Source organism: Notamacropus eugenii, chromosome 5 (genome assembly GCF_028372415.1).
Source record: "Notamacropus eugenii isolate mMacEug1 chromosome 5, mMacEug1.pri_v2, whole genome shotgun sequence".
Taxonomy (NCBI): domain Eukaryota; kingdom Metazoa; phylum Chordata; class Mammalia; order Diprotodontia; family Macropodidae; genus Notamacropus; species Notamacropus eugenii.
In genome coordinates this window covers 3,741,241-3,763,874 of record NC_092876.1, presented here as the reverse complement: position 1 = coordinate 3,763,874, position 22,634 = coordinate 3,741,241, and the positions used below count along the sequence as shown (strand labels likewise).

At 43.9% G+C, this 22,634-nt stretch overlaps 1 protein-coding gene and 1 long non-coding RNA gene across 2 annotated transcripts; one reads left to right on the top strand and one right to left on the bottom strand.

The window, feature by feature from the left end:
* The first annotated feature begins 1,295 nt into the window (after positions 1–1,295).
* LOC140508157 (uncharacterized) lies at positions 1,296–17,604 on the top strand. The gene is made up of 5 exons (XM_072615925.1): positions 1,296–1,524; positions 2,670–2,821; positions 8,691–8,817; positions 10,164–10,259; positions 13,346–17,604. The coding sequence occupies exons 2-5, from the start codon at positions 2,789–2,791 to the stop codon at positions 15,088–15,090; spliced, it is 2,001 nt and encodes a 666-aa protein (XP_072472026.1). The 5' UTR covers positions 1,296–1,524; positions 2,670–2,788; the 3' UTR covers positions 15,091–17,604.
* Positions 17,605–20,856: 3,252 nt separating this feature from the next.
* On the bottom strand, positions 20,857–22,403 carry LOC140508191 (uncharacterized). The gene is made up of 2 exons (XR_011968322.1): positions 22,193–22,403; positions 20,857–21,736 (listed from the first exon to the last, which is right to left on the bottom strand). It is a non-coding gene; the product is annotated as an uncharacterized lncRNA (long non-coding RNA).
* Between the last annotated feature and the right edge of the window lie 231 nt (positions 22,404–22,634).

Sequence of the window (22,634 nt, the reverse complement as noted above, 5' to 3'; positions counted from 1 at the left end):
CATGCATATCTCTGTATGTCCCATGCATGTCTCAGTAATGGCTAACGTGTTTACTTATTCTCATTAAACCAGAGTCAGGCATGATGGAGTCAGAAAAGAAGAAATAAAAATATTAGGGGTCAGCAGGTTAGAGCACACGTACAGCCTGATTCTGTTTGCTCCTTGTTCAGACCTTCAGTGAGGGGTGTCAGCCATTACTGAGTGTGTTCTAAGAACGAGAAACAAAACTAGGCATTGTGTGTGTTTATTTCCCTGGAAGCTGCTGGATCATGCATGGAGAGATATGCAGGGGGCTTCACTGTCTGTCATGCCAGAGCACGCAAGGCATGATGGTAGGTTAAGGTCAGAATGGGAGACAATGTGTCTCCTGATTGGCCAGTCCAGGCTTCAGGCCTTTCTCAGGGGAGGGGGGCTCCAGAGGGTTTGGGGGGACCCCTGGCTGGTCCCACTCCTTTTCTAAGGGCACAACTGCATGTCCCTCTAGAAACCATTTTTCCAAATTAAGAGCATGACTTAGAGCACGATTTCCTCCACATCCCCAAATGGAAAAATGTGAAACAAAGTAAAAACATACACAATGTTACAGTTTCAACACATGAAACAAAGTTGCCAAAGCACATCCTTCACTTGATGATCTCAGATTGTCTCAGATATAAACCCACTGTATCCATTTCTCCTTGGCCCTGCAGCCTGAAGCCTTTCAGAGAGGACAACGGGGTGATTCGGATCCACTGCCATTTAATGCTCATTCCCTCAGCTCCTAAACACACCCCCTCACATGCCATATTTAAGTGTATTTTACAGTAAGGGTGGCTCTGCCCTTGGCTGCTCAAACATCCCCATGGTCCCCTGGGATCTGACTGGAAATGAGCCCACATTCCACTCTGCCATGGGAGAAACGTGAGAACCCAAGTGACTGCATTTTGGGAGCAACCTCCACCCCGAAACAGCAGAACTCAGCTTTGCTGGGAATCACCGGCTTTCCTGTCTATCTCCTGGTTGTGTCTCCCTGGCTCTCTCCCTCCCACCCCCTAAATTCCCTCATCTGTACTTCCTCAAATAAGGAATCCCGTGGTAATGATGACCCTCAGGGGCTCTGAGAGATGCCCAGCGTGGTGGGTGGTGACCCAGGTGGAATAAGAGCCCGGGGGTGGGGTTTGGAGGCCTGGGAGGGGTCTGGGGCAGGGGAGGGCTCATCCCACTGAGGAAGGTAATTGACCTGAAGGAGGGCAGGGCTTGGGGCGGAGCTCCTGGAACTGGGTGTTATTGGAGGAAACGGCCCACCCTGGGGCTTAGGGGGCGGGCAGAGGATGGGAGCACCCTCCCAGGGGGCTGGCTGAGAACAGGAACTTGTGTTAAGGTGGTTCCGCCTTCTCCCTCCCCTGGGAGCAGAGATCTCTCTGCCTCCCTCCCCCAGAGCCCAGATCTCTCTCTCTTTCTCTAGCAGATCCGAGATCTCGCCGCCTTCTCCAGGACCTCAGATCTCTGCCCTCTGGACGCCGGCTCTGAGCGTGCAGGTCCCAGGTAGGTCTGAGCCCGCCCCTCCCAGTCCCGCAGGCTTCTGCTGGCTGTCCCTACCACTGGGTCTCCTCCTCCTCTTACCACGTGGTCTGTGCCCCCTGCTCCCATCCTCCCCACCCAGGCGTGGCTGCAGGACAAGCTTCCCTCTGCTGACGCTTTTCCTGACTCCCAATCACCTCCCAGATAACCAGGGGGAGCTTCCCCAGATTTAAGATGGGATCACCCTTTCCCCAAATTCAAACCTTAGCCACCGGGACCCAGGAATCCTGTCTCCCTGCCCCCATTTTTCGTTCCGTACTCACTGGTTCTAACTTCAAACCAAGCCCCTGTAAGGACCCAAAGCTCCTGCCTGCCCTGAGGACCCCACTTTGGATGCAGGAACCAAACCTCCTCCTGGCCCCCCTTTACTTGGACCCACAGTTCCTGGGCTGCTTCCCTATCAGATCCCAGCCTCTGACTCCCAATGTCTGGTCTCCCTTTGAGGGATTCCAAGCCTGAGCTCTCCCAAAGGGTCCCAGGAGTTCTTCTGAGCTCCTAGTTAGACCCCAGGACACAGGCCTCCTGCTCTCCCAGGCTCAGTGTCCCCAGGAGCCCTTCTGTCATGGCAGCGTCCCTGACCTCCCTGCCATGAGCTGGAGTAGAATGTCTTCCTGCCAGACCCTGCCTGTGCTCCCCTGCCCCAGACCTCCTGTTTCCCTGTTCCCTTTTCTTGCAGAGGTCTCCACGCCCCCTGTCAGAGGGCTGAATCCCAGACTGAATTTAGTCTCCCAGGCTCAGGCTTCCCTTGGACATTCCCTGGGGGCTCCATCTCAGATTCCTCCCCAGACTCCACCTTCTTAAGCTTCCCTCTTCCCTAGATTAAGTAGTCTGTTGTCTACATAATGTATGTGTTAGTTGGGGACATGGGGTGCAGGGAGGGCAGAGGACCAACTAGAGGGAGATCTCTGATTCAGATGCCATTGAGGTTCTGACTGGTCTTATTCCATCTGGGTTCTGAAAGCCCTTCTGCCTCTTGGTTCTCTGAAGGATAGTACGGGAGGAGAAGGGAGCAGAAGAGAAGGAGGAGGAGGGGATGGGTCATCTACCATTCCTGTAGGTTAGAATCTCGGTAGTGAGGGCAAGACCTGACCTTCTGTCACTCCGTGTAGCCCAGCCTTCTGCCCTGGAAGAAAAGGGAAAAACTCTACCCCTCTGGGATCCTCCCTCCCCAGCTCAGTCTGCAGAGGAGAAAGGCTTGGCTCAAGCAGGGAGCCTGGAGCCAGAGGGAATGGCCCCTGGAAGCTCCAGCACCCCATCCCAGGTGAGTGCACTCTTTCCTCAGACTTGACCAACATCAGCCAGAGGCCATTTCCATTGACAAGGAGGGATTGTCTCTGACGCCCCCACTCCCCTACCTACAGAATATTTTTTTTACAGAAATAGGCAGGAAATTGAAAACAGTAGTAACAACACTGCCCTGCTCTCTCCTTCTGTGTTCTGCAAGGGTTGAAGGTACTTTAACATCACAGGCTCTAACCTACCCACCCCCACCCTGGCTACACCCACCTGCTGCCTTCCCATGTTCATTTTTTAAGGTTTCCCTCAGGATCCCTGAATCATAAGGACAACCACTTCACTCATTCCTTTCTGTCCCATAGGGGTCTTGTCTTTGCTCCCTTTGTCCATGTCTAGTATCCCTCTCCCACATCCATAGAACTGCTTCCCCTTCCCCTTTGCTTCTTTGACCCAGCTCTCTCTTTCAGACCTGGAAGACTGAGTGCTCTGCTTCTCCAGGGTCTAAGTTGCACAGACAGTTTATTCATCTAGTCTACACTGACTGGTCCCTGTTTTGTAGGTGGTTTGATTGTCAAGAGCACACTGAGAGGGCAGTGAGGACTGAAAGCAGCCAATGCTAGGATCTGGGTTTGGGGCTTTGGGGTCCTGGCCTCCTTTGTACTCTGGTCCAGTGTTTCTGGAAAATATGGGACTCAAGAAAACAGGTTAAGTTGGCTTCTGGGTCACATTCACAGGTTCCCAGGCCCTTAGCAGAGCTCTTTGGACAAGGCCAAAGGAAACAGTGCCTTCTTTAGTTGTTAATTAATTAGCATTTGTGAAGGGCCTAGAACTTCCCTTGTAAGAGAAGATGTAGGGTTAGAGAGCAGTTTGGGGAACTATTCCAAGTCCTGGGAGTTTTCTTTCCTAATGGGGATAGGGGATACTGAAGGAGACACCCCATTCCTGTCAGAGAGGTGTCAGTCTCGAAGGCAAAGACACAATGGAGTATCTTACTTTCTTCCCAAAAATCTACCTTTTTGGCCTTCTTCACAGCAACTTTATATCAGAAGTGTTCTTAGTATCTTTATTTCACAGTTCAGGAAACTGTGGCAAAGAGGCTTAAGTGACTTGCCCAGGAACTCACTGGCAGTAAGCATAGGAGGCCAAATTTAAACTCACATCCTCCTGACTCCATGTCTGGTGCTCTATCCACTGGGCAACCTAACTGCCACTGGCTATTAATCTTTTTAAAATAATATGTCATTTTTTCCCCAGTGACATAGAAAAACATTTTTTATTCCTGTTTTGTGTTCCTGCTTCCCAACCTGCCTCCTTCCTCTTACCCCTCCCATAGATGGGATGCAATCATAAATAGGTTATACATATGCAATCCTGTAAAGCATTTCCTTATTAGTCCTTTTGTGAAAGAAAAGTAGAAGGAAAAGAAAGAAAGTGAAAAACAGTACGTTTAGGGCTGCATTCAGACTCAGTTCTTCCTAGGGAGAGGGACAGCATTTCTCATCATGAGCCCTTTGGGGTTGTCTTAGATCCAGGTATCCCTGAGAACAGCTCAGTTATTCAGTGCTGTTCACTATACAGTGTAGCTGTTACTGTGTACATCCTGCTCCTGGTTCTGCTGACTTCACAGCATCAGTTCATTTAAGTCTCCGTGAGTGTTCCTGAGATCTTGCCAGTTACAGACCACAACTTGTTAAGGCATTCCCCAATTAATAGGCATCTCCTCAATGTCCAATTCTTTGTCAACACAAAAAGAACCATCATAAATGCCCTGCTGTAAATAGGTCCTTTTCTCCCCCTCTTTTTAAAGAAACCTTTGGTTATATTAACTTCCTAGTGTCATTGCTGGATGAAAAGCTATGCACAGTTTCATAGCCCTTTGAGGATAGTTCCAAATTGCTGTCCAGAATGGTTGGATTAGTTCACAAGTCCACCAACACTGCATTAGTGTCCTAGTTTTCCTACTTTCCTCCAATATTTATCATTTTCCTTTTATATTTTATTAGACAATTCAGTAGATGAGGTAGGCACATAGAGTTGTTTTAATTTGCGTTTCTCTAATCAATAGGGATTTATAGCATTTTTATGTGACTACAAATAGCTTTAGCTTCTTTGTGTAAAAGCTGAGTGTTCATATCCTTTGACCATTTATCACTTGGGTCATGACTTATATTCTTATAAATTTGACCAAGAGGTGTATATATTAGAGAAAAGACACCTTTATCAGAGGTACTTGCTGTTCATTTTTTCCCCCGGCTATCAGTTTTCCTTCTAATCTTGATTCATTAATTTTGTTTCTGCAAAAACCTCTTTTAATTTGATATAATCAATATTGTACATTTAGTAATGCAGTTTATCGGTGAGTGCATTCCATTCATATTCACAGTGATCATAACTGTGAATTTCTCTCCATCATATTTTCCCTCTCTTTATCTGTCTCTCTCTCTCTCCTTTCATGCTGTCCCTCCTTACCAGTGCTTTGCTTCTGACCAATGCCTCCCCCAACCTGCCCTTCTTTCTATCAATCCTGCCCCACATTTATCCTGTCCCTTTTTACTTCCCTATAGGATGAGATAAATTTCTGTACCGAACTGAGCATGTGTGTTATTCCCTCTTTGAGCAAATTTTCATAAGAGTAAGGTTCAAGTCCTCCCTTCTCACCTCCCTCATCTTCTCCTTCACTGTAATAACTCTTCTTTGCTGTTTTATCTGAGATAATTCACCCCCTTCTACCTCTCCTTTCCCTCTTCTTGGAATGTAATTCTCTTTCTCACCCCTTAATTTTCTTTTTTTTGAATATCATCCCTTCACAGTCCACACATACTCTCAATTAATATTCCTTCTAATTGACTTAATGGTCATAAATATCCTAAGAGTCTCAGGCATCCTCTTCCCATGTTGGAATATGAGCATTTTGACTTCATTGAATCTCTTCTGTTTTCTCTTTCCTCTTTACGTTTTGATGCTTCTCTTGGGTCTTGTATGTGAAGGTCAGCTTCTCCTTCAGCCCTGGTCTTTTTGTTAGGAATGTTTGATTGTCCTCTGTTTATTGAATGTCCATTTTCCCCTGAGGGATTATACTCAGTTTTTCTGGGTAAGTGATGCTTGGTGTTCATCCTAGCTCCTTGTCTTATAGAATATGATTCCACATTCTCTGACTTTTCAGTGTAAAAACTACTCATTTTTGTTTCATCATGACTGTGGCTGCATGACCCTTAATGGCTTCTGTCTGGCTGCTTACCTCTTTTCTCCTTGACCTGGGAACTCTGAGATTTGGCTGTAATGTTCCTGGGAGGTTTCCTCTTGGGATCTTTTCCAGGAGGTGATTGGTGGATTCTTCCAATGTCTACTTTACCCTCTGGCTCTCAGACATCAGGGCTGTTTTCCTTGATAATTTCTTTGCCCAGAAAATACCAAATGGGCTCATGGAGGGTCAGACATGACTGAACAACATAACATCCATATAGAATGTCTTGTAGAGTGTGCTGTAAGAGGCTGGTCTAATCCTAATGTCCCTAGCTGTTACCAGTAATGTGATGATTGAATAAAATCCCAAAGGAATGATGAGGAAGCCCACTACCCACCTCCAGAGAAACTAGTGTTTAATTACTTTAATTTATTTTTAGTTTCATTGTAGGATTAAGCTCCCTTCTTGGGCCAAAGCTGCCCTCACAGCTAGGCCAGACTAACAATGACAATCTCCTCCATCTAGGTTACCTATAGATTTAGTGAATACACAGATTGATAAGACTGTCATTCAGTACTAGATAATTTATCGTAAAACATATATCATTGTGGGACTAAAACAGTCATGGTAAGTCTTTTCAAAAGCTAAATTCCCCTTTCTTATTTTTAGCAAAAGGGAGGTGAGGGAAGGCTAAGTTTCTCCTTCCAGTCTTAGTTAATTAGCTCCTTTTCATTTTTTCTTCCCCTGGAGGTTAAGTCTACTTTGAGTAGTATAGTGTTATAAGACTGAGTTTCCCTCTCTGGCAGCTGGAGGATGGGCTGTGACTGCTCACTGCAAACCACAAGCTCCTCTTTTCTCCTCTTTATTCAGGCTTTAAAGATCCTTTAAAATAATACTTTTGGTTGCAAATCTCATCAGCTGTAGAGCAAAGACTTCTGGGGTAGTCTCAATTTGACAGACAGGCTTAAAGACTCAGGTTGAATCTGAGTGATGAAAACCCAGGAGGATTCAGTAACCAATGACGAGAGTTGTCCAATTTCTTTATTTTCAAAACATGTTTCGTATGATGGTCGTAATTTTTTTCTTCCACTTCTGTTATAAAAACAAGCTCTGTAAGTCCCACTTTTGTCACCCTTACTGAGGCATTTGTTGACCTGACTTAAAGGTAGCCTCTCACCTGTTAGAATTAAATCATTATCCACCAGCAAATTTTGTGCCTCAGATTGTTTTCTGTTTCAGATAACTCATTTTAACAGCTCATGTCTGCTTTGTGAGAGACAGTTCAGTGTTTGAGAGGCTGCCAAGGAAAGTATAGGAGAGAAGAGGTATTAGAGTAACTACCAAACTGAGGGGGTACAGAGCCATTGTGCTGACCTCATTACTGTATGCCTCTGAAACTGGACAGCATGCCCATTCCCTGTAGGAAACTGAATCACTTCCATTTGAATTATCTTAGGAAGATTCTGAAGGTCATCCACCAGGGTAAGGTATTGGACACTGAGGTCCTTTCTCAAATTAGACTCACATGCATTCCCACTCTACTGCAGAGAGCACAACTCTGATCAACAGATATGTTGTTCAAATGCCAAAAGAATGTTTGCATAAAAGAATGTTTTATGTAGAACTCATGCAAAGAAGGGGCTCACTTGGTGGTCAGAAGAAGTGATACAAGGATATTCCCAAGGTCTCTCTGAAGAACTTTGTAATGCATTGTGAGACATGGGAGACACTGGCAAAGGACCACCCAGCATGGCATGTCCACATCAAAGCATGTGCTGTGCTGTGTGAGCAAAGGAGAATTGAAGTAGCTCAAAACAAGGGAGAGATGTGCAAAGTGAGAGCCATCTCCAGCCCAGATACTCACATGGACTATTTGTGCCTGACCTGTGGTAGAGCCTTCTGGGCCCGTTGGACTGATCATCCATAGTCAGACACACCATGATCCTTACTTGGTGACAGCCTTTTGGTTCACTCTGAGCACAAAGAACAAGAAAAGGACCAACTATGGGAACTAAATATTAGAATAAACACATATATGGTGTTCATGAATGAAGGATTTATACAGCAAAGGCATGAGATGTTTTGGCCACGACACATCATCCCCAGGGTAGCCTCGAGCACTCACAGTAACAGGTTAGCTCTCCTTCACTTGGCTGGAAAGTCTCATATCCCTCAGTTCAGTCCAGATTGTAATTCCTGTGTCTTGAATTCATTTCATGTTTTATCTAGAGAAGACTTTTTTTCAGTTTCTCAGGAAATAAACCAGATCTTCTACAATCCTGTATAAATCCCCCAAGTCCCCAAAATACACTTTCCTTGCCACCTTCTCACACAGTTTGCTTTATAACACTTCACTTCTATCAGTTCTGAGAAGGCAGAAATTTCACATTTTCTCTCTTTCTCTTCCACAGGTCCTCTGACCTCACAGATAAAACACACGCTTTGTCTCAGATTCCATAGGGAGGCACATTCCATAGTAAGACCTTTCTCAACTTTATTCCATTTGTCCACATCAAACGCTTTTCTCTATATTCCAATGGGCTCTTAAGGACTGTAGTTTCAGATGTTGACTCTGACACTCAGCAGGGATATGACCTTTGGGTAAATCCCCCTTCTCTGCTTCTCTTTCCTCCTCTCCCTTGATGAGGGTCAGACCACACCAATTCTGCAGTCTCTTTAGTCTCTAACTCTTCTGATTTTGATCATTTAGGAGTCTGTGACATTCAAGGATGTGGCTGTGGACTTCACCCCAGAGGAGTGGGGCCTCTTGGACCATCCTCAGAAGGAGTTGTACAAGGAGGTCATGCTGGAGAATGCTGGGAACCTGCTGTCCCTGGGTAAGGACACTTCCCCTGGCCACTCTGAGTCTGCTACTCAGGGAATATCTTCATTCCTGAGTGTGTTGGCTTTGGAACATTTATCACTTACTGGAAAAGGAAAAGTGCCGCTCTCCTGTGTCCTAGAGACAGGGTCCTCTGCTGCCTGGGTTTCCTATGAAAGGGCAGTACATTGTGTGAGGACAATATGGGAGGTTTCCTGGTTGCTCCTGTCTCTTCCCAGTTCTAGGGAGCTTGAGGTCCCAGATCAGATCAGTGTTGAAGCATGTCAGGTGTGGAAGTCATCCCCCATCAGGCAGTCCAGCATCTCCCTGGACATGAATTGTGTCTGCCCAATGTCTGCACACTGCTCAGGAGGCTTGGCCCTGCACCCCCTTCCTCTTTGGGAGGGGCCAAGTGTTTAGGACATTCCTCTTTATGAGAGGCCTCAGTAGCTCCCAGCTCCCAGCTGTGCCTCTAGGGCACATTTGTCCTTCCTCTTCCTTTCCATTGCCCCCAATTCTAGCCCAGATGGTGGGAAAGGAAGGAAGGGAATCAGCACTTCTGTTCAGCTGCTGTTCCCCAGCTGTTGTGCTCAGTGCTTTCTTTACAATGTGATGTCATTCGGTGATATTATTATCCCAACTTGACATTGGAGAAAGTGGAATTAAACAGAGGGTACAACTTGTCCAGGAGCACAGAGTTACTGACTGTCTGAGGCTGGATTTAAACCCTGGCCTTCTGACTCCAAGCCCAGGGCTCTCTCCACTGCTCTTCCAGCTGCCTGTTAATTTTTTGATGGTGGAAGCTATGTGGTGGGTCCATCCTCCTATGAAGAAGGGGTACCAAGACCAAATTTTCTGACTCTAAACTGGGTCCATGATCTTCTCCCCATCTCTCCCCAATGCTCCCAGTGCTTTTGCTATGGAAAACTTGCTTGAGGACTTCTGGGCACCACCCTGTGACCTTGCTTGCAGGCTCCTGTCACTGGCAGGAACAACAGACTGGCCCAGAATCAGAATTTGACTGACTGAGGTCCATTGAGTTCCCCAACAGGAGAATGTCACCAGCAGAGGCAAAGACTCCCTGAATGAACAGGAGCAAGGTTTTTATAGGTTTCAGGGAGTAAAGAGCAGGGGAGGGGCCAGGGCCAGAGCTGACTCAGCAAGGTCCCTTTGCTGGAGCTCAGGGCTGATCTGGCACATCCTATTCTGGGCTACTTACATTACAAACATTAATGGGAGAATAAGCTAGATCTGTGTGAACATGATGGAGTGATTCTCTAGCTTTGCATGCACACTCGTTTCCCTAATGAGAACTGAATTGCAAGGATTTCTCCATCTTCATCCCTGATTCCCCATTCCCAGGACTTCCCGTTCCCAGAGAAAATCTGATCTTTTATTTGGAGGAAAGGGAAGCACCATGGCTGCTGGAGCAAGGAGGCCTGAGAATCTGCCCTCCTGGTGAGTGAGGGGAAAGCAGGTATGGGAGGTGTGGTTAGAAGAGGCTCCTATATGCATAGGTGAAGCAAGTGGGGACAGGAAGACCTGACTTGCAATTATTTCAGACACTTTTTAGAAGTGGAATCCTAGAAAAGTTCATGAACCACTGAGCTTCAGTTTCTCTATGTGCCAAATAAGGGGGTTGGACACCATAACCTGGAATTTCTCTTTCAGTAATAAATTTCTCATCTAATAAAATGTTATTATTTGGAATTTGAGGGCAAGGACTCCCCTGAAAGTGCAAAAGGGGTTAGACTTTGCAGTTTGGGGTCTTTCATAGACCTTCTTCAAGACGCTGAACATTTATTAAGTGCCTGCTGTGTGCCAAGCTTTCTGGTAAGCACCAGGGAAATAAAGAGGTACAAGGGACATCCCCTGCTGTCCTGGTGCTCATCATTTTGGGTTTAGGGGTGTGTGTGGGTGCTGACAACATGTCAATCGCATTGTAGAAACCTGTTTTGAACAGGAAAAATTGCAGCTCATTGAGAGAGGGAAGGTCCTAAAGTGAAAGACTGAAAAGACTCATTGTGGAAGGTGGGCTCTAACAGGGAAGCCATGGTGAGCACTGTATGCATGGAGAGATGGTGACACCAGTTGTAAATGGGTGCATCCAGTTTTTAGCTATGAAATAGAAGACATGGGGAAATACTTCTTGGGTTGAAAGGCTCCAGTGACTGTATGTTCAAGGTTACAGAGAAATGGTTTTGTTTGTGGCAATATGGAAGGAGTCATTAGTGCAGCAGAGACTAAAGAGTAGGGAAATAATGGGTATGGTGGAGAGGCAGTATACTGAGGGAGATGACATGCTGGAATGGGCTGATTTACACAGGGAAAGGAGTTTGCCCAAGTATCCAAGGTTTTCTATGAAAAATGAGGCAAATTCCTCTTGTGTGAGTTCAGAGTGGACAGTGGGAGTGAGACAGAAGGGAGGGTTGGGGAAGAATGAAAAGAATTGGAAAAGCTGCTGGGGCTAATGGGCTAGTGAGTGAGTTATGTTGTTCAGACATTTCAGTTCTTTCTGAAAGGTCATGGTCCTATCTGGAGTCTTCTTGGCAAAGATACTAGAGCTGTTTGCCATTTCCTTTTCAGGCTCATTTTACAGATGAGGAAACTGAGGGAAACAAGCTTAAGTGACTTGCTCAGGATCACACAATTAGTAAGTGTCTGGGTGGGATTTGAACTCGAGTGTTCTTGACCAGTACTCTATGCACTGAACCACCTAGCTGCCCCAAGACAGTCAGTTAGAGACATGTGAAAGGATAGCCTTGCCACAGGGAAGGCCACACTGAGATTATGTAGGCTAAATGTGTAGTGGACTCAGACAGCCTGCTTTTATGATTTTCTCTCTCTTTATTCAGTAGCACCTAAGTGGTAGCAAAGGCTGCTGCCTTACTTAGAATTAATCCAAGGCTCTGTTTTACATAAATCATCAACCTGTGTCCATCCCCTGATCTCTGAGGCTTAGTCTTTGGCATGTCCTTGGAGAATCATTGGCCAGAATCATTGAGTTGACAGTCACTCTTAATCTGGGGAAGTGGGGAGGAGAAACTCCCAGGTGTCCCATAGTATGAGATGCTTCAGGAGCCAGAAGGAAGTGTTTGGGAACTTCACTATGTGTCTGGTTAGGTCGCAGCAGGGTTAGAACTAGGCAGAGGCCCCTCACTAGAGGAGATAAGGTGCAGGAAAGAGCCAGAAACAGGGCTGAGACCAGAACCTCTGTTTGCCAACTAAGACAGAGACTATAGTACAGGGCCTGAGGTAGAATCTGGGGCCAGGTGTCAGCTCTGGGCCCAGTCAGTTAGTCACTCAGCAGGGATTGAGCACCTCCAGTTTTCTTGGCACCTCACTAAGCTTTTGTAAGGGAAAAGCCATTCCTGATATTGGGGAGCTGCCAGTCTGGCACCTAAACATGGAGATGGTTTGAGAAGAAGCAACATATTGGGATTGGTCTTAGCTGATCCAGGGAAAAGAGTATTTGAGAATGGAAAGAAATGGAGTTCAGTGGGATATAAGGGAATATAAGCAGTGAGGCTCCTAAATGGTTTAAAAAGAGGAGAATTAGGGAGAAAAGCCTCAAAATCAAACCAAAAATGATAAAACTTTCAGGGTCAGCTCAGACGTACTGTGGGTTCTGTTCTGGAGCACCACAATAAAGTGAAAATTACAATCAATGAGTCACCTGAATTTTATGGTTTCTCACTGCACATAAAAGTTATTTTTATAATGTACTGTTGTATATTATATGTGCAGTAATATTATGTCCAAAAGAAAAGTACATAGTTTAACCATATTTTATTTTTAAAAAAAGGTAACTATTGACTGAGCCTTCAGTGAATCTTCATGTTTTTGCTGGCAGAGGTGCTGGCCCAGTGTTGATGGCTGCTGACAGCTCAGGGGGGTGGTTGCTCAAGATTGGCAGTGGCTATGGCAGTTTCTCAAAATAAGGCAAGAGTGAATTTTGCCACATGGATTGACAGCTCTTTTCCCTTGAACTTAGGGTTATTGTAGGATCTCATTGTAGGATTATTAATTGTCCTGATTCTAATATATCTCCTGGAATAGGAAGATCCAAACAGAGGAGTAGAACAAGTTACCTTGCAATAATAAAATATATTTTTAAGAAAACAAAACAAAAGGAAGTGGAATTGAGAAAGGCCATCTACTACCATGGACAGAGCATGCCCACTTGCAGGGTTGGAGTTCTAGTCTCTGCTGCTGAGTTGTTGGGCAGGTCACTGAACCATTCTGAGCTCATTGTATGAGCTATGAATGTAATGAGAATGCTGGGTCTGCCTGTGTCATGGTTGTTTGTGAGGACCCAGTGTGATGGCGTGTGAAGCTTTTTTAAAAATCAGATTGTCCTGCAGATGTGAGCTCATGGCATTTTCAAATGATGGATTCTATCCATTGAACTTTGAAGAATTCTCTGAGTCTGGGAAAGTAGGATGTGGATAACTTAATTTACTTTATCCCAAAGGGTGGAAGGGATTATAATTACCTGTGTACATGTGTCTCTTCATATATGTTTTATTGTTTGTTTCATGTAGGAGAGAAGAGAACTGAAATGAAAGATGGTACTGCAAAATCAAGCCTTGCTTTGAAAGAAATTCATGAGGAGAGGGATGCTCCTTGTGACTTCACTGGGGTACAAATCTGTGCTGCATTTCACAGAATCCACACAGGTGATAAACCTTATGATTGTCATCATTGTAGGGATGACTTAAGTCAACAGTCATCCCTTCTTTACCCACAACAAATTTCTACTGGAGCAAAATCACATGAGTGTCATGAATGTGGGAAGGCTTGTAATGAACACTCATCCTTCATTATACATCATAGTATTCACAGTGACAGGAAAACTTATGAATGTAATCTGTGTGAAAAGGTTTGTAGACGCACCTGTAGTCTTGCTGTACAAGAGAAAATTCACACTGGAGAGAAACCTGATGAATGTCATCAATGTGAAAAGACTTGTAGAAGTGCTTCTGATCTTGTTGCACATCAGAAAATCCACACTGGAAAGAAACCTTATCAATGTGATCAATGTGGAAAGGCTTTCACATGGACCTCCCACCTTCTTGCCCATCAGAGAATCCACACAGGAGAGAAACCTTATGAATGTGATCAATGTGGAAAGGCTTTCAGTTACAAGTCAAATCTTGCTGTACATCAGAGAGTCCACACTGGAGAAAAACCTTATGAATGTAATCAATGTAGAAAGGCTTTTAGAAGTACCTCTGATCTTGCTGTACATAAGAGAATCCACACAGGAGAGAAACCTTATGAATGTGATCAATGTGGAAAGGCTTTCAGACTGTACTCTAAACTTGCTGTACATCAGAGAATCCACACGGGAGAGAAACCTTATAAATGTGATCAATGTGGAAAGACTTTCAGAATGAACTCTAAACTTGCTGTACATCAGCGAATCCACACGGGAAAGAAACCTTATGAATGTGATGAATGTGGCAAGGCTTTCAGAACTAACTCTAAACTTGGTATTCATCAGAGGATTCACACTGGAGAGAAACCTTATCAATGTGATCAATGTGGAAAGGCTTTTAGAAGAAGTTCTGATCTTGCTAAACATCAGAAAATCCACACTGGAGAGAAACTTTATGAATGTAATCAATGTGGAAAGGCATTCATACAGAGGGCCAGTCTTGCTGGACATCAGAAAATTCACACTGGAGAAAAACCTTATGAATGTAAGCAATGTGGAAAGGCTTTTAGCAGACGCTGTTATCTTGCTGTGCACGGCAAAATCCACACTGGAGAGAAACCATATGAATGTAATTTGTGTGGAAAGGCTTTCACACGGAGGTCCATCCTTGCTACCCATCAGAGAATCCACACTGGCGAGAAACCTTATGAATGTAGTCAATGTGGAAAGGCTTTCAGAGGGAACTCCACACTTGCTCTCCATGAGAGAATCCACACTGGAGAGAAACCTTATCAGTGTAATCAATGTGGAAAGGCTTTCACATTTAAAGGCCATCTTGTTCTACATCAGAGAATCCATACTGGAGAAAAACCATATGAATGTGATCACTGTGGAAAGGCTTTTACACAACGCTCAACTCTCCTTAAACATCAGAGAATCCACACTGGAGAGAAACCTTATGAATGTAAGCAATGTGGCAAAGCTTTCAGTTGTAGCTCCAGTCTTTCTCTCCATCTGAGAATCCACACTGGAGAGAAACCTTATGAATGTGTTCAGTGTGGAAAGGCTTTCACACAGAGGACTGGTCTTACTTCACATCAGAGAATCCACACTCGAGAGAAATATTAGGAATGTCATCACTGTGGAAAAGCTTTCTAACTAAACCCCATACTTGCTCTACATGGAAGATCCCACCCTGAAGAGAAATCTTGTGAATGTAATTAATTTGAAAAGGCTTTCCCATGGATGTCAAATCTTTCTCATCATCAAGAATCTACATTGGAGAGAAACCTTATGAGTATATGGAATGTGATAAAACTTTTTATGTACACCATCTCCTTACCAAAGAAATCTAATGAATGAAATGTCCAAGCAATACAGTTTCTGGTTAATTGTTTCATTAGTTAAGGATAGTGAACATTTAATAAAACAATGGTCATTTATCTGTATCTTGCAAACCAAAGATTAATCATGGAACCCTCTGAACACTTACATGCCCATATTTAAGTGGATGTTGCCAACAGTTAGAAATCAACCCTAACTGCTTAAAAATTGAGAATGAATATTATAACGAGAGGGGGACTCATTTTAATAAGGGGAGTTGACTCATCACTCAAATCTTGGACAAAGAGACTTATCTCTTCCCAGGCCAGCCCTACCTCCAGCAGTCTAGACAAACCTGGGAATCCACTTCCCCTCAGACCTGATTAAAACACAGTGGGCCAGAATTCACCTAGACTAAAACTTCTTTTCCTTTTGGTCACATCTAAACTTTCCCAGTTGGGCAGGTCTTGCTCAAGATTTCTTGTCATCAGCCCTGCCCTTTAAAGTCTGGCTGAGTCACCTACAGGAGCTAATTTCTGAATGAGGGAACAGAAAGGGGGAAAAAGCTTAGTCCCAAGTCAATAAGTGGTTATTAATATTGAGAGAAATAATAATTTCTGTCACATCAGAGAATCCATTCTAGAGGACATACTTCATTAATATGATGAATATGAAAAAGCATTCAGGCTAAAGTCATCCCTTATTTCCCATCACAGAATCTGCACGAGATGGAAAACATTCCTATAACAAATCTGGAAAGACATCAGATGCAATATAGAGTTTGTTAGTTATCAGAAATTTTACCTAGGGAACAAGCCCTATCTGGATTCAGTTGGGTAGGTCTGGAGCCAGAGATCATATCTTCCTTTACATGAAAGTCACAGTGAAGAGAAGACTTATGAGTGTTCTCAGTGAGGTCCTGCCTTTTCCTGGAAGATGTAGGTCACTAGATACCACAATACTTACCACAATAATCACACTGTAAGGAAGTCTTATAAAAGCAATCATTGTGGGATGGCTTTCACCTGGATCTCATATGTGTGTGTACACTGGAGAAATCTTCCTCAATATAAAACTTATGGATCTACTTAATGAGGGAAGGCATCTCCCTGTAGCATGGACTTAATGAAACATCACACATTTAATATTCTGCATAAAACCGTGAAAACCAGTTGAAGTTTGTTCTGAAATCCTAAGGTTTCTCCTGACTCCCATAAAATATTCCATGGGCACCTGAGATGAAGCCTGCCACTGACTTGCTCACTTAACTGCATTCTCCTTCTGCAGTGAGACAGACCTTTCTAGTTCACTCTCCAAGCTGTCCTAGGCTGGTAATCTGCTTCACTGCTCCAAAATTGGTTCTCAGGCATCATTGCAAGATTGTTTGAAAGAGTCCAGGCAAGTTACTGCCTCCCCTTTCCCTCTTTACTCCGTTGTCCTCATGCCCATTCTTGCAGAAAATGTTCCCTTGATAGCTCAAATTTTCTGTGAAAGATCTGTTGTCTTTCTCATTCATTTGCTTTCTTCTGTTTCTTTGCATTGCTTACATAAGAAAACCATCTTCTCTCTCCTTCCTGTTCTCTGGAATTTTGCATTCATGTGGGTACATCTTTCCGTTTCTCTTGTCCCTTTCCCCCTTTCCTCATCTATACTTAAAGCCTTTTCAGATAGGTATTTTGCTTTCTTACTCTTCTTTTTCTTTGGAATATATTTAGTTGCTGCCTCCTGGACAATATTGCAAACCTCTGTCCACAGTTCTGCAGGTACTCTTTTCTACGAGATATAATCCACTATATCTATGCATCATTTCCAATTCATATCCATAAGCAATGTTATTTAGATCATGTCTGAGAGTCTGCTGGATTTCCCTATTTTCTTCGATTTGAGTCTGAATTTTGCACTAAGAATCCAATGATCTGAGCCTGTCAGCTCCACGTCATGTTTTGACTGACTGTATAGAACTTTGCCACCTCTGCCTTTTTTCCCTAGAAAATGTGTTAGGTGTTCATAGAACTGAACAGCTTTGTTTTCTTTGTAGTCAGTGGTTGGAAGACAGACTTGTTACTGTGATGTTGAATGGTTTGCCTTGGATTTGAACAGTATTTGACTATGCCTTGGAATAATCTCATGGAGATATACCTTATGGATCTGGTTAACAAGATTAGGCCTCTTGCTGAAGATCTCAGAGTTCCCAGCATGAGACCTCATTAAACATCCAAAATTACTTACTGTGAATAAATCCCTATAAATGGCTTCATGGCTTTCCCCCTAAAATACTGATGTTTCTCATTGCTGTTCAATAAAATTCTTTTGAATTCATATACTGTCATTTCTTTAGCTATCCAACAGTTGATGGGTACCATTTTCTTCCTTGTTCTTTACTGACACAAAACATTCTGGTATAAATATTTTGAAAATTGACTGCAGTCGGTCTCGAATATTAAAATCACAGCTGGAGAAAGTGGTTCTCTATGTAAGGTCATTTGGAAAATATTCTACTGAATTCACGCACTTTGATTGGCAACAAGTTTTTGTTTTAAAGCTGTTTCGTCAAAACAATATTTGCTTTCAATCTGCCATATTGCTTTTGTCATTATTGTGTTATTATTATGCTCTAAAATATTCTCTATTATTGTTATTATTATATTTTAAATTTTTCTCTCATTGTGATTTTGGGAAATTATTTGAAAAGAAATGTGGTTAATTATAAAAATGTTACCTAGAAAATGATGCAATTTTAATCTTAGGACATCAACTTTTTTGATCTGGATGCTGTAAAATGATGAACTGAACTTTAAAGAATGTGGTTATAATGCTTAAAACTACTAAATGTTCCATTGAGTATATTTGGCTTTAAAAGGAATAAAAATAACATCTTGCCTTTTGGGAAAAGTAGAAAAGGCTTATAAATTGTCCTTATCTAGGAAATTCTTTGTCTATTAACCCAGTGCTTTAGGGTACAAAGCAAATTGAGACAGCCCTTGCCCTCAAGGAGCTCACTTTCTAAAGAGGTTAGTCAAGTAATTAAGTCAATAGCTTTTGTTAAGCACCTGGTTTGGTCTAAGCTGACTCTTGGGATTCCAAGAATACAAAAAGATAACAGGAGACAATTTTCAAAGTATCCACACACATACACGAATACTTCCTAGGAGATAGAGCACCCAGGAAAACCTAAGCTCAGGTCTCCTCTCTGACACTAGCTAGTTTGCTGGGTTTCTCTACTGTACAATGGAGGTAGCAGGACCTTTATAGCAGGGTTGTTGTTGGGGTCTGATGAGATAATTGTAAAATGCTTGCTCCTGGCACAAAGCAGGCACTTTCAAACAATGTATGTTTCCTGCATACAAACTATATACAAGGTGTTGACCTGAAAACTTGGTTAGAGAAAAGGCAACAGGCTAAATGCATACATTTTATGATTTAATTAATTAATTAATCAATTCCCTATTAAAGACAATGGTAACATAATACATTATGGAGCCAGAAATGTTCTGGCTACCCAGTGCAGAAATCTTCTGGCTTATATACATTTTGCTGTGAGAAAGGAACTCTCCTAGTTGAACAAATCATAAATTTAGTAAGACAGGACAATTAACAAAGTAATGTTGGTCAGGCCTTGGGATTCCAAGCTGGGTAAACATATGTCTCAGAAATCCCACCACTAGTAAGTGGCAGGCTTCCTGCCCTACCAGATAACTGACATAGGAAAGGGTAAACAAAGTTCAATAGAAATTACGACCTAAGATGTCTGTGTTTTCTTTACCATTAACATGCCATAACATAGTATATGTCTACAAATATTAAGATATGGAAAACGTCCCATTATTCAAGATAGTGTCTTAGGTTAAAGGTCTCTTAAGGAATGTTAAGTCAGCCTTGGCTGGCTTTGTTGACATAGGAGGAGGCATTCTCTGAGTTTGCTTCAGAGAGAACAAAGAGATTATTCCAAAATTTTGTATTAAACATTATCAGTCTATAGATAATAAGATACGAAGGAAAGCCTCATTATTCAAGATATAGTGTCTTAGGTTAAAGGTCTCCTTAAAGAGTGTACAGTCGGCCTTGGCTGGCTTTTGCTGACATAGGAAGAGGTACTCTCTGAGTTTACTTCAGAGAGAACAAAGAAATTATTCCAAAATTTTATATTAAACATTATCAAAGGTAAACTGAAGGAAATCAAATAGAGATGCTGGACCAAGGAAAGCTTCTTGCAGAAGATGGGGTTTTGGTGGTGACTTGAAGGAAACCAACCGGTGAAACAGGAGGCTGAGGCTGAGGGACAGTATGCAAGGCATGGGGGGAAGGGGTATAACAGTAAGCACCCCAACGTACACAGGGTTGCCTGGTACCACAAGTTCTTTTATCTGCTTCTCTAGAAAGAAAGGCAACTTTTGAGGGGTTAACAATCACTTTAATCAAGCATAGGTATCAGAGAAAATAAATTTCAGAGAAATCAGAAATCAAGAGAGACTTCCAAAGTACCAGACCATTCACATGCATCTTGGGTTTTCAAAGCTGGAGGGCTGCTTAGTGGCTTCCCGGGGTCTCCTCTGGCACACAAACCTTCTTCCAAAAACCACGCCCTAAAGGAAAACCTAACCCTCAGAGAATTTATAAACTTTTCAGAGCCAGAGCGCATGACCCTCTGACCCAATGATTCAATAGAAAAAACAAAAGGTACTTGAGACTCCCCTACAAAACAACTCCCCTAATTAAGCTTCCCTCGATGGGCAGGCCTCTCAATGGGTGGGGAAGATCTTTAATCACCTTCAGAAAGAGACTATATACTTCTTGATCATACTAAAACTAAAACAGCAAACGATCCTGCTTTCCTTGACCTCACAAGGGCAGTGGTGGGAACCAGTGAAAATGCAGTCAGTGGGGGTGCAGCCAAATGACAGAGTAAAGGCAGGGACTCACGAGCTCTCTCCCCAAACCTTCCAAGTTCTTTTCAAAAATGACTCTAAAGAAATTCTAGAGCAGTGGAACCTGCAGAAACAAATTTGTAGCCTAAGACACCTGGAAGGTCGACAGGAAAGTTCTGTTGCACCAGGGTGAGAATGGAGCACAGTCCACAGCAGCACCAGCACAGCCCTGGCCACAGCAAACCAGGAATGAGTCAATCAGCAGGGACAGCAGCAGGGGCTCCTTCTGGAGCTCTCAGGCCACAGACAGAAGATAACTAGACCAAACGGCAAAAGAAGTTGAGGAGAATGCTTTAAAAAGCAGAATTGGCCAGGTGGAAAAGGAAGTCCAAAAGCTCACTGAAGTAAACACTTCCTTAAAAATTAAAATGGAGCAAATGGAGGGTAATGACTTTAGGAGAAATCAAGAAATCATAAAACAACACTAAAAGAATGAAGAAAATAGCAGACAATGTGACATTCCTCATTGGAAAATCAACTAACCTGGAAAAGAGATCCAGGAGATAATTAAAAATTATTGGACTACCTGACAACTAAGATTAAAAAAAAGAGCCTCAACATCATCTTTGAAGAAATTATCCAGGAAAACTCCTGATATTTGTTGACCTGAAAACTTTGTTAAGAAAAGGCAACATGGCTGAATGCATACATTTTATGATTTAATTAATTGATCAATTCCCTATTAAAGAAAACAGTTACATAATGCATTATGGAGCCAGAAATGTTCTGGCTACCCAGTGCAGAAATCTTCTGGCTGTATACATTTTGCCGTGAGAAAGAAACTCTCTTAATTAAGCAAACCATAAATTCAGTAAGACTGGACAATTAGCAAAGCAATGTTGGTCAGGCCTTGGGATTTCAAGCTGGGTAAGCATATGTCTCGGTGATAAGGAAGAAACCCCACCACTAGTAAGTGGCAGGCTTCCTCCCTTAAACAGATAATTGACATAGGAAAGGGTAAACAATGTTCAATAGAAATTATGATCTAAGATGTCTATATTTTCTTTATCATTAATACGCCATAACATAGTATATGTCTATAGATCAAAGGAAAGTCCCATTATTCATAACATAGTATGTGTCTATAGATAATAAGATTCATCAAAGGCAAGTCTCATTATTCATCAAAGGAAAGTCTCATTATTCAAGATATAGTGTCTTAGGTTAAAGGTCTCCTTAAGGAGTGTAGAGTTGGCCTTGGCTGGCTTTTGCTGACATAGGAAAGGCATTCTCTGAGTTTGCTTCAGAGAGAACAAAGAGATTTTTCCAAAATTTTATATTAAACATTATCATTTTCCAGAACCAGAGGGTAAAATAGAAATGGCCTCAGTTTCCTCCTCTGTAAAGCCAACGTAACAGTAGCACTCATCTCAGGAGTCGATTTTGAGGAGCAAATGAGCCAACAGGTGGAAAGCCTTCCTGGACCTTCTAAGGAGCCCTCCAGGGGCACTCTGGCTGGCTTGTGGTGGACATTCTGGCCCTTTTTCGCCCCCTCGGGGGAGCCCTCGGAGCTCTCAGCGGTAGATCTGGGGCATCAAGGTTTAAAGGACGTGGTGAAAATCTGTCTTTGGGGAGGGGGCGGGGAATGGGTGTCTGCAAGATCGGGGGCGGGGGCGGGGACTGAGCCAAGGCCAACCAGGGCTCTTGGGCCCGCCACGCCCCCTAGGCCTCTCCCCGCCCCAAGCCCCGCCCCAAGGCCGCCCATCCTTGGCTCCGCCCCACACACGGCACCGCCCCATCCTTGGCTCCGCCTCACGCTCCCTGGTGAATGCGGTTCACACTTGGCTTGGGCCCAGCACGTTGGAATCGGGGGCGGACACCACGTGGGCCTGGCCCCGCCCATCCACCTATAACAAGAGTAGTGTCCAATCTCGGACTACAATTCCCAGAAGGCTGGTCGTCAAGCCAGAAGCAGCCCTTTGGAGGAACTCAGGGAGCGGCTCCGCCCCTTGCCCTTGTGCCAGGCCTGGGTGGCCTCCTACCTCTTGAGCATGCGCAGTTTTCCCATGAGCCTGCTGTCCTTTGGCATAGAGGTTGTGTGAGGTGAGCTCTGGGGGCGGGGCATGAGGGTGAGTGTGTGCCCCTGTTCTGGGGAAGCTGCCCGGGTCCGAGGGAGGTTGGGTCACAGCATGCTTGCGGGGCCCAAGAAGGGCGGCTGCGCCAGTCCCCGCCCCCTGTTTGTGCCTGTGCGCCCTCCCGTGCCGGCGGTTGGGCGGGGCTGAGAGGCCATGCCCCCGTTATGACGTAGGCCTATCCAGATTGTCCGTTATCTCCGCTCCGCCCCGGATCCGTCCTGATTTGTGCTTGTTACGCCCCGCCTCCAATGGCCTGCTCCCTGGACACGTGGTCCTAAACTACTGGTTCTCTTTGTCCTGACTTGTCTTCTTAATCTGGTGAAAACCTGAACAGATAATTGTCCTTGTA